Genomic DNA, 14,800 nt, shown 5'->3' on the forward strand with positions numbered 1-14,800 from the left:
TTCCAGCGCGGCCCCTCAGGCGGTGCCGGTTACGCCCTCACCCCACGCACCGCCCACGTCCCGAGGCAACGGGACCCTGTGAGCGCCCAGAGCTCCTCCTCCTCACACCCTCCAGCCAGAGCCCGCGCCCCGGCTCTCCCTGTCCTCCGCAGCAGCTCCCCTGCACCTCTACCCCTCCGCGCCCCATCACTACAGCGAGTTACCCACGCCACCCGGTGCCCCGCCCTGCCCCGCGAGGGCCCACCCAAGGGCAGGCGAAGCGACCCAGCGTGTGCGCAGCCCCGCAGTAAACAGGCGCCGCCGCTCCTCCCCCTTACGTCGTTTGCGTGGCCGCCTCTGTGCACAGCCGTGCGAGCGCTGGCGGCGGTGACGGTTGCGCAGTGCCGCTACATCCGGGCACTGGGGCAGGATGAATGCTCCTTTCCAAGATGGCGGCGGAGGGAGGAGGGAAGGAGATGAACGAGATTAAGACTCAGTTCACCACCCGGGAGGGGCTGTACAAGCTGCTGACCCATTCGGAGTACAGCCGACCTAACCGGGTGCCCTTCAATTCACAGGGCTCCAACCCGGTCCGCGTTTCCTTCGTCAACGTCAACGACCAGAGCGGCAACGGGGACCGGCTCTGCTTCAATGTGGGCCGGGAGCTCTACTTCTACATTTACAAGGGGGTCCGCAAGGTACCGGGGCTCGGTCTCTGGGCTGAGGGGGGAATGGTGGGGACTGCGCGCCGCCCGCCCGCCGAGGGTCCGACGGCTGCCGGGGAGCGTGGGAGCCCCGCCGCAGGAGCTGCACCGTGGGCGGGGGGTCGAGGCCGCCCAATTGGGCCGGCTTTCCTCCGACCCCCTTGCCCCCCGGCGGCCTTGCGCCTGGCAGCTTTTCGGTTGCGGCCCGGTTGTGGCTGGGATTTGAGCTGCTCTCCCGATTAACTGGCCTGCGGCATAGCCGCTAGGGCAGGGGCAGTGAAGGCCTGGCTTGGAGGGCTGTGTGACGGGACCGGCGCTGGCTCCGTACTAGCGGGCCACGTCAAGTACGGTGTCACCAACGGTTGTTTGAGCCTTTGGAGGGATGCGATTGTTTGGATCCTCCTTGGCGTGCAAGAGTGAAGGTTGGCTTTCCATTGGTAAGTCAACCCTGGGCCTCCTTCACCTGCTGCTTCAGGTCTGAGTTTGCTAAATGCTGGTGCCTGTCATAATTACGGTGGTGTCAGTCCCTGCTTCCAGAATCTTTCTAGCTTTGATTGAGTGGCTACAATATTAACTTTAATTTTAGGCCTTCACTGTGACTTTGAAGTGTGAACTGGTTTGGGGATTGTTTTTAAATGGGAGCAGTGAGGTGATCTGAGTTTTAAATGTCAGATAATTAACACGGATAAAGTTGCTTTTACAGGCAAGAACCATTGATGCACTTGATAGAGACTCTTTACCTGTCATTATTTGATGCAGGACTAACAGCATGGATTTGATCTTTTGGGTCACCACATTTGTGAGCAAACACTTTCTACTTGTTGTTTCTTAAGGTCCTTGGTTTTATGGGATTTAGAGGAGGATTCAGAATTTGTCATGCTGAGTGAACCAGTGTCACTCCTGATATATGTAAATGCAGGTACAATGGTTGTCAGTTTTCTGTTTTATGTTTCCAAAAGCGGGTGTTTGTTACCTTACATACCTAGGACTCTGCTGCCGGAGTGTGACTACTTTGAAATCTTTTTGCTCTTAGCCCACCATTCAATGTGGGTTGAAGGCACAGAGAACTAGTGACATACACGAGGATGTGCAGGAAGCTTGTGCATGAGCAAGGAATTATATCTGAATCTATGGTGTTCTAAACTAGCGTCCATTTCACTTCTCCTCAGTAAAAAGTGTAAGCACCAACTGGAGAATAAAGGCTATGTGGTTATCTGTTGACTGTGACTTAACAGATCTGATATGTCCTGTATAATTATATGGGAAAGTGTGCATATAAAGTTCAGTTTCATCCTTTAATGAATTTTAATAGTCTAGTTTTAAGTAGTACTTAATAGTTTCTTTCAGCATGCAATATTTTCTATCAAACAGTATTTGCTGTTTATAAGCAGCTGCTGTGCTTACTATTTACAAGGTATTCTGGCTGGCAGTTTTCTATGAAAATCTGTATCTTAAATTATTACCATGTTTGGATTCTGATATATCTGTTTTTTCCATACAGAGTAACTGAAGAGTTCTCTCACTAAGATTGCAGAGCAGGCCTTTATGTAGTTTAGTAATGATACATGTGATTCTTGCAAGTTGTCTTAGTCATCTCTTGCTACACTTCTAAAAAATAAAAACTAAAGCCTGGAATTTCATTAAAAATAGGGACCTGAATAACTTTTTCAAATTATAAAATCATTTTGAGTATGTGATTTTTTTTTTTAATCTTTTTAAGATGCTAAAGCTGTTGGTGGGATACACAGTAACTGAGATAATTTTAGTTTGTCAGATTGTTAAATTGAGAGCTTTGAAGCGTACCTGTTAGTGTTGAATATTTTTTTCTCCAAGTAGTATAAAACATACACATTATTAGAACAGAATTAATTCCAGTAGCCTTTTACAGTGATAGCAATTTAAAATACAGTGTATATTCTGTATGTGTATGTAATACATTAGTGAAGTGAACCTAGAGAAATAGCTGAAATAGACTGAAATGCAATGAAGAAAAATGCTTTAAATGAGAATGGGGAAGGTAGTCTGTCTTAAGCTTGTAATACTCGCAGCTTTAGAATTTATTTTGAAACTATTCAGTTGCAAGTCATTGCTTTTTCTGTGTACAAAGTTGACATAGAAACAGGCTGACAGTCTTTCAAACTGATTATTTGAGCTTTCCAGAATCAAAAGATATCTTGTGGCTATCATAAAAGGGAGAGAGCTGTTATTATCTAAATTGACAGTATGTAATTCTGCCTTTTAAGGACAAACTCTCAAACTCTGCATGCCGTCTTGGTTCTGGGGGCAGGAGGAGAGAGGGACTTCATCTGTTGAAGACCAAGCTATTTGGGATCCACTGCACAATACATATGCTAATAACTCGAGCTTTAACCGTTGGTTCATAATTATCTAAGTATCCCTTAAAAAAAATTCCCTAATTACTTTAAGACTATAATTGTCAATTTCGCAAAGTCATATTAGAATATGAGTTGAATTCAGTGAAGCTGTGTTGTGTGTATGTATCAGGTAGATATGATTTTGCCTTTTTTCTTTTTTTACCATTTTTAAGATCTTCTTTTCTTGCTAAGAAAATGTTATATTTTTAATAAAATGAGTGAAAGAACCACCAAGACTTTAAGTAATTGTATCTGTTGGATATTGAGATAATTCTTGCATTGGTAATCCATTGCAGATCAGTACACATGAAGTAAGAGTCGCTCTTAAGCCATGAACAACACTTAAGAATAAATATTGTAACATTGAATCAAAGGTACCATTTGAAAGGACACATCTTGAAATCAATAGTGCTAAGGTTCTTCTAGTTTCCCTTAAATTCTAAATACATTGCATTTGCAATGTTAATTTGTTAGTCATCTTTTAAAGTAGACTGTTAATTTATGTGTTCTACTTGGGATATTTAACCCATATAAAGAAAAAAAATATTTCTGGTGATGTTCCCTTAACCTTGATTGTTGTTCCACAGAACTTGGTTCAAAAGTTATGTCTAATGTCTAGGACAGTGGTGTGGAGATTGGAGTAGTAATAAACAGTGATAATAGTTTGGCAGAGAGACAAGAGAGAGCTTTGGACAGCAGTTCAGGCTGTCTTTAAGAGACATTCTGAAGCAAAAAGGTGTTTTCTCCCAACTTTGGTATTTGCCTCTTTAAAAAGGAAGCTGAACTTTTACTTTTTCATGTTTCCATGTTCCCACTGAACTTTACCATTGCTATGAAATATCACTATGTTCCCATGGTTTCTGTGTCATAGAAAGCACATCATTTATGAGCCAGTGCATTGTTGGTTTTATCATAAAACCTAGGCAGCTATCTTTGTGTTAATAAGGCAATGCAGGCCTCCAGAAAACTGCTGCTTTCTGACTTGCATCCATAGAAAACCCACATAAAAACCTGTAGTTTAGTAAGGAGAGATTAAGTTGTGATGGAATATCTGGTTGCTTTACCTACTTACATATGTATGTAGTTATTCTCAACTACACTGTCAGTAGGGTTTCCCTTTCAGTCCTCCTTAACTTTGGTTCTCAGGTTGGGTGTGTACAGTGATCTCTTGTTAAACAGAAGGGGTAAATTTTCATAAACTCAAATGATCTAGTCACAGCTTGAAATGATGGTTTAGCTGTCTTGTATCCTCTCGGCAGTGTGCTCCTATCTCCTTGTCATGTTTGGCCGTGCTCAGCCTCTGGTTGAGCTAGTTCAGCTTGCTAAGCCAGCAGCAAAGTACTTGCTCTTTTTCTGGGTAGGTTTTCTTTTCATTTGGTGAGTTGCACTGCCTCATCTTGGGGTCAGGTATTAGCAGGAACGGTGAGAGCAAAGAAGGAGCTGGTGCTGGGTGAGAGGAAGGAACAAAGCTACCCCCTTCAGTGGCCTGAGCTGTCGGGTCAGATCCCCTGCCTTATGAGGTCTCTCCCCAATAAAGCCTTTACTTCAGCCTTAAGTCATATTTAGAGGATCTGTTTGCATGGGATTGTTGACTTAATTTTGATTGAGAGTTATAGGTGTTAAAGGAAGCCCATTTTATTATTTCAGAAGTTTGCTTCTTCATGGAGTAGGCTTGTAAGGTAATAATTCAAAAATTAAATGTGCGCACACACCCCCCGCAGCTACCTAAAGCAGCAGTCGGGCAATAATTGTATATATTATAGCATATTGTAATGGTGTTGGAGTAGAAGCATATGTAGGTGATAAGCTCAGGTTGGCAGAGACATGAAGGGCAGAGTCTATTGACAGTCTTTTTAACCTTACATTGAGCAAATTGCTTAAAAGCAATTATATTTGTACTAAGATGAAAGTAATCTTGTATTTCAACTTCTTTTATTAAGAATTAGCAAACTGGCAGCCCCTGGTTATGAGTAAAAATACTGATGATATGTAGCGTTGCTTCCTTTGAAGTTCTTTAAATTACATTTTTTTATTTCTGGCTTGATACTAGAATCTTTGTCCAGTTGAGAAGTGTTATCCTTGGTGGTGATTTTTATTCTATAGACTGTTCAGCTAGGATCTTGTTGCAACAACAGAATGATAATGGGTGGCATTTGTCACTGTGCTTAATATATTGCTCTCGGAAGGGTAGTGTGAGACACTCCTGGATAGGAAGCTGGAATCTGTGGAGCAAACCAGCAAATTTTCTCAAAATGTGGTGGGAAAGTGAGTTTATATTACTGTATATTTAGACATCACTAATCTGTGTCAGGGCCCTGAAAAATATGCACCTTTTAATAGCAGACATGAGCTATAAAAATGCTGAGATTTGCAAGGATCTCTGATAATACACTCCCTCTGAAGCAGAGGGAAATATACCTACATCTTCATGACCAGTTCTTAAACTTGCAGTAGTAACAAGAATTCCACAACCTCCCTACATAAGTTGTTTTGATGCTTAGTTCACCCTTCTGCTCCCCCCCAGTATCTAACTAAACTTCTTGTTCAAGGGAAACAAACAAAACAAAACAAACTGCCAAACAAAAAAAAAAGCAACCAACAAAAAACCTCACAACCAAACAGCCTGTATGCAGTTATTTGTGGTGGACATAGAGGACATAGACATTAGTTGATTATTGTCTTCAGCTTTTACATACTTGAAAACTTGTTAATCTGTCTTCTCACTTTTCCTAAGGTTCTTTTAACCTTTCTTCTGAGATCATGAATTCCAAATGTTTGATTACTCTTCTGTTGGCTTCTGTTGGCTTGCATTTGTGGTAAACTAGATATATAGTACTTCCACTGTGACTTCAGTGCAGAGTAAGGGCAGTTAATTGCTTGCTGTGTCTAATATTCTTGCTAATGTGTTGAATAATGTTGCCTTTTTTAATTCTGCTTAGAATTACTTGGAGTGTTTCTTATCATATTGCTACTTTTCTCCATTTTTATTCATACTTTGATTTTTTTGTTGTTGTTTATAAATATTACATACCATTTTCATTGGTTTTTTGTTGCATTTATTAGAGTGTTTTTATTTCTGATTGTGCTGCATATTGCAAAATAATCCTTCCATTCTTGATATCATGTACAGATGTGATGTGTGCTTTCATCTGTTAAGGAGAACTAAAAACCACATGTTACGTTTGCTGCTGACCTTTTTCTCTAGTCCAGTTATTTTTCAGAAGGCTATTAGAGTTTTTTGGTGCTTGCTTTATGCAAGTTTATCTTGTGTGCTTTATTCTCCTTTGTCTAGGTGCTTATAGTCTGATCTGTTTCAGTGGTTTTGATACCAAAGAAAGGCTTAGTACTATTAGTTGAATTCTACTACAAAGTGTGCTGCATTTAACTGTTTATTTATACCAGAATTGAACATCACTATTATTATGAAAGAGATGTCAGGCAAATTGGTTAATGTACGTACCACAGTAAAAAGAGCAAGACTTTTTTCAAAGGTATCTGATCCCATCCTGCAGCTGGGAAGATACTCTGTGCTGGAGGTATTCGCATAGTCCACATGTCTCAGGTGTGCTGGATGTGGCACTCTGTTTTGTCCTGCTTCAAAAGGGTGTTGTAGATTCTTTTATATTGCTTTCCCCACCCGGAAATCCCTTAATTTCTTCCTGAGCTTTTGTTTCTTCTCTGTCTTGTAGACAATAGTTATGTTGGGACTGGATTTGCTAGTCCTGTGGAGGTATTGTGCCTAGATCAGTAGTACAGATCAGCTGTTGATCTGTGGTTGTGAAGGTATTTGAAAGTCTTGGAGACTTGTTTCAAGTGTTTAATGGATGGATATACTTACCACCTTGAGTTTTATCAAGTAGATAGATGTTTTTTTTCACAATTTGTTGTGAAGCTTATATAGAGCAGTTAGGACTGGCTCAGGGAAAGACTGAAAAGCTGCTTTAAAATGACACTGTTAAACTGTTAAATGTTTCTTGCTGTGGTAGAGAGCAAGATATCTGCAATTGACAGTTTGCAAGATGATTGCTATCTGGAGGCTACTTCTGAGCTGTAGATAGTGGCATTAGTCTGAAGTGCTTTTACATCTCTTAGCCTGTGTTTCAAGCCTGTATCGCAACTGTTTTGACTTCAGTAAGCTGTTGCAGTATAGCCTCTGAAGGATTGCTCTCTGAGGTAACAGTTCTTTTATCTAAGGCTGCCTGTTTGGCTGGCATGTTTGAGAGTGAATACTAAGCTGTGCTGGCCAAACCCCCAAACTGGTACACAGTGTTTTAAAAACAGTGAATTTGTCGGGGATTTGTCTGTTTTTTTTTTTTTTTTCCCCCCTTTTTTTCTTTTGTTCCACTGCTGATATGATTTATTTATTGTATCAGAGTGTATGTGTAGTAATACTGTACTTGCATGAATTCAGTTGGGGGAATTTGAATTAGTGTGAAGCCATTAATTGTAGCGCTTAATTTTTGCAGATTGACAAAATTTTAGTCACTGTTTCACAGATGCAAATAGTGGTCACTTGTAACAAACAAGTTTGCATTATGCTTTGACATCTGATAATCTGCAAAACACTTGTTAACCATTAATAGTTAGAATGTACACTCAGGTTGCCTCAAACGCTAATTAAACGTTGCCTAGACCCATCTCTCAGAGGTTTGAAAGCCTTAATTGTCATGTTTGACATTCTAGAATCAAATTTAATGCCCTATTTTGAAGTATTATTGTAGGGGGGACCATTTAAAATACTTCTTTTTTTTTTTTTGAAAGACAGGTATCTGAGGGCCACTTGCTGTCCAGTTGTTATGACTGTGAGTTGACACTCTCGGACAAATTAGTAGTGAAAACAGTGCCACTAGTGCCTAATAATACCCTTATCTTCTTGGAAAGCTTAAGAAAACTAAACAGTAACATTAAATGTGCCATACTGTATGTTGAAGTAATAATATTCTGTTGTATCCTTCTTGGAAATTGAGTATTTTTTCCTTCCTTTCCTCACCCTCCCCTTTTAAGTCCAAAAGTATACGCAGTCCATATTCTAGTATCTACATTCTTCCAGTTTCTTTCCCTCTGTAACTTAAAATAAAGCAGCTGCTTTTGGTTGTTCTGGCTTGTTTGGCAGACTGTTGGTAGACTAGATGTAGCCCTGTAGTCTTTGTGGGCAGGACCACCAGGCGCTACACCTGAAATCTTTCAGTGGTAGTGTCAACTTTCACTGGAATTTTTCTATTGCATTATTCAGTAAAGCTGTTCATAATGGAATGATAAGGTCTCTAATAGATAGTTTCTGTGAAGTGATTTTAGTTTTGGTTTACCAACTGTAATCTGTCTTTAATTTCATGAGTTAATCATAAGGTTCTCATGTGGCTGTAATGGTCAAATAAATACTTTTTTCATTCTGTGTGGGATTAGAGCATAGATGTATTAAGCAGTTCTTGGTTTAATAATGCCTCATTTTTTATGCCTAGTGAATCTGAATGCCATAGTAACATTCTTGCTTAGACTAACTAGCATTTAGGTTAACTTAAAATGCCCTGGAGGAGGGAGAAAACATTGGATGCTATAAGCAAACTTCATTATCCTAGGAATAGTAATAATAATAGTATTATCTTACAGGAACTTTACATACATTTTGTCAGGGAAGTAATCTCATACTTTGAGAGATCTCCAGTTTATGGTTTAAGTGCTCCCTTTCAACTAAAAGGGGAACTTTGACAACATGAGATGCCAATACATACTGAAACTTTCTGTTAAAAATCCGCAAGCCTGATGAAGTGAACTGTTGGAGCAATGCCTGCAGGATGCTCTAACCTGCACAGTCACACAGATAACACAGTAAACCTGAATAGTTGTGCAGATTTTCTTCAGATTAGAGGTGGATGTTGGAGCATGACCCTGGTGCAAGTTTGAAGACGTCATTGAAGTGAAATTTTGGCAGAATCGTAGAGTCATAGAATAGTTAGAGTTGGAAAGGACCTTAAGATCATCAAGTTCCAACCCCCCTGCCATGGGCAGGGACAACTCCCCTAAACCATATCACCCAAGGTCTCGTCCAGCCTGGTCTTGAACACTGCCAGGGATGGAGCATTCACAGCTTCCCTGGGCAACCTATTCCAGTGCCTCACCACCCTAACAGGAAGGAATTTCCTCCTTATATCCAATCTAAACTTCCCCTGTTTAAGTTTTAACCCGTTACCCCTTGTCACTACAGTCCCTAATGAAGAGTCCCTCCCCTGCATCCCTATACCCCCCCTTGAGATACTGGAAGGCTGCTATGAGGTGTCCACGCAGCCTTCTCTTCTCCAGGCTCAACAGCCCCAACTTTCTCAGCCCGTCTTCATACGGGAGGTGCTCCAGTCCCCTGATCATCCTCATGGCCCTCCTCTGGACTTGTTCCAACAGTTCCATGTCCTTTTTATGTTGAGGACATCAGAACTGTACACAATACTCCAGGTGAAGTCTCACAAAAGCAGAGTAGAGGGGCAGGATCACCTCATTTGACCTGCTGGTCATGCTCCTTTTGATGCAGCCCAGGATACAGTTGGCTTTCTGGGCTGCAAGCACATGCTGAAGCCGGCTCATGTTCATTTTCTCATCGACCAATACCCCCAATTCCTTCTCTGCAGGGCTGCTCTGAATCTCTTCTCTGCCCAACCTGTAGCTGTGCCTAGGATTGCTCCGACCCAGGTGTAGGACCTTGCACTTGTCATGGTTAAACTTCATGAGGTTGGCACCAGCCCACCTCACAAGTGTGTCAAGGTCCCTCTGGATGGCATTTCTTCCCTCCAGCGTATCAACTGAACCACACACCTTGGTGTCATTGGCAAACTTGCTGAGGGCACAACCAATCCCACTGTCCATGTCAGTGATGAAGATGTTGAACAAGACAGGTCCCAACACCAATCCCTAAGGGATGCAACTTGTTACTGGTCTCCAGCTGGACATTGAGCCATTGACCACAACTCTTTGCGTGCAGCTGTCCAGCCAGTTCTTTATCCACCAAGTGGTCCGCCTATCAAATTGATGTCTCTCCAATTTAGAGACAAGGATGTTGTGTGGGACAGTGTCGAACGCTTTGCACAAGTCCAGGTAGATGACATCAGCTGCTCTACCCCTGTCCATCACTTCCGTAGCCCCATCATAGAAGGTCTCCAGCTGGACATTGAGCCATTGACCACAACTCTTTGCGTGCAGCTGTCCAGCCAGTTCTTTATCCACCAAGTGGTCCGCCTATCAAATTGATGTCTCTCCAATTTAGAGACAAGGATGTTGTGTGGGACAGTGTCGAACGCTTTGCACAAGTCCAGGTAGATGACATCAGCTGCTCTACCCCTGTCCATCACTTCCGTAGCCCCATCATAGAAGGCCACCAAATTGGTCAGGCAGGATTTCCCCTTAGTGAAGCTTGTTGTAAAGTACTTTTTTTTGTCTTGATTTTTTTTTCCTGCTTTTCTTTTATTTACTGTCCTCAGTATTTTAGAAAAATAGTTATGATTTCTTTTTTAAAATTATGTTCATAAGATTTGAATTATAGTTTAGATATTTGGATTTGTATAATTTAGTGTTCTGAATAGCAAATACTACCTCTGTCTATGGCTTTACAATACAGTTAGCTGATTTTTAGAGGCTTAGCCTGCATTTTCCTTCAAATTTCCACTTTTATTTCCTCCTAGGATCTATATAGCAAACAGTTTTATTTTTCAGACTAAATGCTGCTGAATGCAGGATTTCTTAGCTGTCTTATAACCCATCTTGCATGTGTCACTATATGTCAGTTCAAATCATAGATCTATTCTTTCATAATTAACGAAAGAATTATAAAAAAAAACCCAACTTTAAGAGTGGCTGTTCAGTGTGATATATTAATCCAGGAGGAGTTTTTTTCAGAAATACAAGGTGAAGCTTGTAAAAGAAAGATGCTTGGGTTCACTAGAGAATTGCTGCTGTTTAATAGTACTAGTGATACATCTCAAGAGGTGACTTCTGTGGTCTCTTGTACAGAATAACTTGGGGCTCTGTGTCATGTACAGTTAGCAAATGCCTGCCAAGTTGTAAGATGCTTTTTAAAGTTCTGACCTTTTGATAGGGTGGGCAGAATAGATTCTGTGCCAGTGAAGTGACTGTTCAAGGGTAGTTCTATGTTTGAGCCAAAATGCAACCTCTGTAAAAGCATTAGAGTGAACTAGGATAGTTAAGATCAGTGTCATCAGCAAACTTCCTGAGGGTGCACTCAATCCCACTGTCCAAGTCACTGACAAAGATGCTGAACAGCACTGGTCTTGATACTGAGCACTGCAGAACACCACTCATCACTGGTGTACACTTGGACGTTGACCTCTTGAGTGCAACCATCCAGACCCAGTGTTCCATTCCTCAAATCCGTGCCTCTACAGTTTAGAGACAAGGATGTCACATGGGACAGTGTGAAATATTTTGTACAAGTCCAGATAGATGATGTCAGTTGCTTTCCTCTTATCCACTAGCACCATAACCCCATTGTAGAAGGCCACCAAATTTGCCAGGCATGATTTGCCCTTATTGAAGCCATGTTGGCTGTCACCAGTCACCTCCTTATTTTCCACGTGCCTTAGCATATTTTCTTTTATTCCTGACCCATAAGCTTTTGGTTGGCTCCTTATCCATTCTGAGATGGAGCTATATGGACTACAGTTGGTCACTGACACAGAGGGCAGCACCCCTCCTCATCTCCCCTTCCTGTCTGTCCTGAAGAATCTGTATTCTTCCATTCCAACACTCCAGTTATAGGAACCATGCCAGGTCTCCAAGATGCACAGCCTGTGGAGATCTCCAAGATCACAGCCCTGCAAGTGTGTACACATCTCTAATTCCTCTTGTTTATTCCCCATGCTATGTGTATTTGCATAGAGGTATTAATGCTGGGCCCTCAGTGAAGCTGATTTACAATCTGGATTGTCTGAATCCTTTTGTGCTGCTCTTCAGGTGCTCTCCTGCTGACCCGTGATCCCTCTCCAGGCTCTGGACATCTGTTGCTGGCATCTAATCCACCATGGTAGTGGTAGGAAAGGGATGGATTGATGTTCCCCTCTCCTGGCAACTTCAGCTTAAAACCTTCTTCACCAGCTTGGCAAGTCTATGACTGAAAATGCTTTTCCTCTTCTCTGACAGATGGACCCCATCAGCATGCATGTATTTCTTCTGAGCGATAGTTGGCCCTTCTTGCAAAAAAGTGTTTGGCTTGCATGGATCTGGTTGATCTGTGTATTTTTTGTTAGTCCTAAATTGATAGTGGATTTTCTTGTACATAAGAGAGAGTCAAATGGGAATGTTTGTAAGACCAGTGCTTGGAGAAGTCCAGTCTTACGATGCTAGAAAATGCTTTTGCTGTGCCTTCTCTTCAGTCATTTGGGAACCCTTTCTTCATTTTTATCACCTCTGATTAGTAGGCATCTTGCAGCTGTGGCACTTCCAGTGCAGGCTGATATAAAAGAAATTTAGATTAAGACAGTCTGCTGATATCAGTGCTGGATAAAGGTATTTTTGACAGTAGAAATCCCTAGTATTAGTATGCCTGTAGCAGTGGGAGGGATGATTTAATGCCTGGCCCATGTCCTCTCAGGAGCTTGTGTTTGGTTCTGTGCCTTCATTTAGGCTTCTGTTAGGAGCTTGAGCAAACGCTTCAGATACGGGCAGCTACTCAGTGGCCTGAGCTACTGTCTGCAAGTAGATCAGTAGGTGGCAATAGATAGATTGATCACTGCCTCTTGCTCTTGAGACAAAAATCAGCCTGAGGAAAGAAACAGTGTTGTGTGACCATTTGGTTCATTTAACAGTTTTAGCCCTTTCACTGTAATCTTTAAAGGAAGATATTAATAGCTAGCAGGCAAAAGGTTGGTTGTGTCGTCCCCCCCCTCCCCCGCCATATCTGTACCAGTGAAACTGTCAGCACTTACTATTACTTGAAGTATCTTAATGCTTTCCTTACTTAAAAATAAAGCTATTTGGAGCACTGGTGCTGAAGTTGGGAGCATTCTGCCTTTTGCTCTAAAACTTCTGAAGCAGGATTCTGGTTTGTGGACTAGGTGATATCCTGGAACTGCTACCTGTGGGATTGTGAGAAATCTGAGTTCACTGCAGTGCATCTGTGTTAGGGGTTTGGTCCTTGATATTTGCTTTCTAGCAGCCTGTGCTGCTATTCTTGTTCTATAGCGGTTTTTACGTTATTGTGTTGGGTTGTTATGATACATCTTCAGCACCCAGAAGGAAGATGCATTGCAAGTAACAACTTCAGAATAAGAGTTAAGGCAAATATGTTGTGCTGTTTGTCTGTTACTAAATATGATCAGAAAAATCATTAATCGGTGGGCCTCATTCTGCTTTTGAAGCATAGGTTATATACCTGATCAGTAATTTATTCACATAACTTCTTTAGGACTGTTCTGGAGCTCTTAGAATAAGAGCAGTTGAATCTTATTTTTAGTACAAAAGTAATTAGGGCTTTGTTCTGGTAGTATTAACATGCTGCAATATGATGGAGTTATGGTCACTTAAAACCACTGTATCAGAAATGTCTGGCATTCCTGTAGGGCTTGCGAAATCCAACAGTAGCCAGAAAAGGCATAATTCAGCTTGCTGGACAGACATTGCTTTGTGTTTGACTTTTATGGAGCTTTGTAATTAAAAAAATTTAAATTAATTAACAACTGCTACAGTGAAGTTAAGTTTCTATAGCAACAGGGAATGCAGTGAACAATTACTGAGACTGCTTTTCTGCAACACACAACTTCTTACAAACAGTGAATTTACACTGTTCGACTAAAACATCGTTTTGTTATAGCAGTGGATAATCCTGACCTCTTTTGTTGTTGCCTTTTATGTTTATTTTCCGTCCTAAAGAAATAACTTATGTGCTGAAAAGGGGATTGTGCAAACTTTCAAAGATAAATACCAATGTGTAGACTGGTAGAAATTCAACTTATTCCTACTAATTGTCTGTATGTTTTTTTAGTATAATGAAGCTATACTGGTTATATTGTATTAATATGAATTTATACTTCTACCTGTTGACAAGTCTACATGAAACTGAACTTGCTCTAATTTAATAATGATGATCATACTGTAGCTTGCAAATTTCAAGTAAATCAATTTAGTTTAGTCCTAATGCTGTTTCCTGAATCAGGTCTTTTGGTTATTTGTTCTTTGTACCTGTGAAGTCTCTGTTTTGTTTGGATACTTTTGAATGCCCTTAAAAAGAGAGATGTTCTACTTAACGCTTCACTGTTAAAATTGGAAAAGATTAGGGTATTGTCAAGGGATGGCAGGTGTTGGATTTTTTTGCCTTGAAACACTCTTGTAAGGCCAGCTCTTGAGTGTTACTCTATTTTGATCTTCTTAAAGTTAGAAGAAATGAACTTTGAACAACTTCAGTGATTAAGGTACACCAGCCTTAGTCTTTCAACAGGGAACTTAATTTTCTGTGATGTATTTTAAGGAAACTTAGGATGTCTGATCACCAAAAGAAAAAAAAAAACCTCAAAAACTGCAAATCTGTCTCTGGCAAGTTGTGTATAAAGTCAGCCTCAGTGAATGCTTTGGTAGTTGCGCATGTATTGTTAAAGTGCATTTTTCTGCTACGTATAAAATCATAGCTATGTTTTGGAGCAGAAAAAAAATAAGACTCGAAGCTAAATTTAGTGAAAGTAATGACTTTGAAGGTATGACTGACTAGATCACTAGTCCAACAGGTCAGCTAACTTTTGCATGTGCATGGTG

At 41.0% G+C, this 14,800-nt stretch overlaps 1 protein-coding gene across 10 annotated transcripts in view; it reads left to right on the forward strand.

Moving 5' to 3' along the window:
* The first annotated feature begins 346 nt into the window (after window positions 1-346).
* The window catches only part of WDR20 (WD repeat domain 20), a 50,783-nt gene continuing 36,329 nt past the window's right edge, over window positions 347-14,800 (forward strand). For 4 of the 10 annotated variants that reach the window (XR_009745193.1, XR_009745194.1, XM_061464038.1 and 1 more), the window contains exon 1: window positions 349-677. Coding sequence is in view for 8 of the 10 variants with exons in the window: in XM_061464038.1 (XP_061320022.1) it covers window positions 414-677 (264 nt within the window). In the remaining 2 variants the exon portion in view is untranslated. Of the gene's footprint in view, window positions 678-1,516; window positions 1,593-2,926; window positions 4,765-14,800 lie in introns of those variants that run through there. The other 6 variants (XM_061464033.1, XM_061464034.1, XM_061464036.1 and 3 more) reach the window with 5 other exon arrangements.

The sequence above is a fragment of the Pezoporus flaviventris genome, unplaced genomic scaffold (genome assembly GCF_033815535.1).
Source record: "Pezoporus flaviventris isolate CSIRO_AGI_PZ_B2104156 unplaced genomic scaffold, CSIRO_AGI_Pfla_v1 ptg000036l, whole genome shotgun sequence".
Lineage (NCBI taxonomy): Eukaryota > Metazoa > Chordata > Aves > Psittaciformes > Psittacidae > Pezoporus > Pezoporus flaviventris.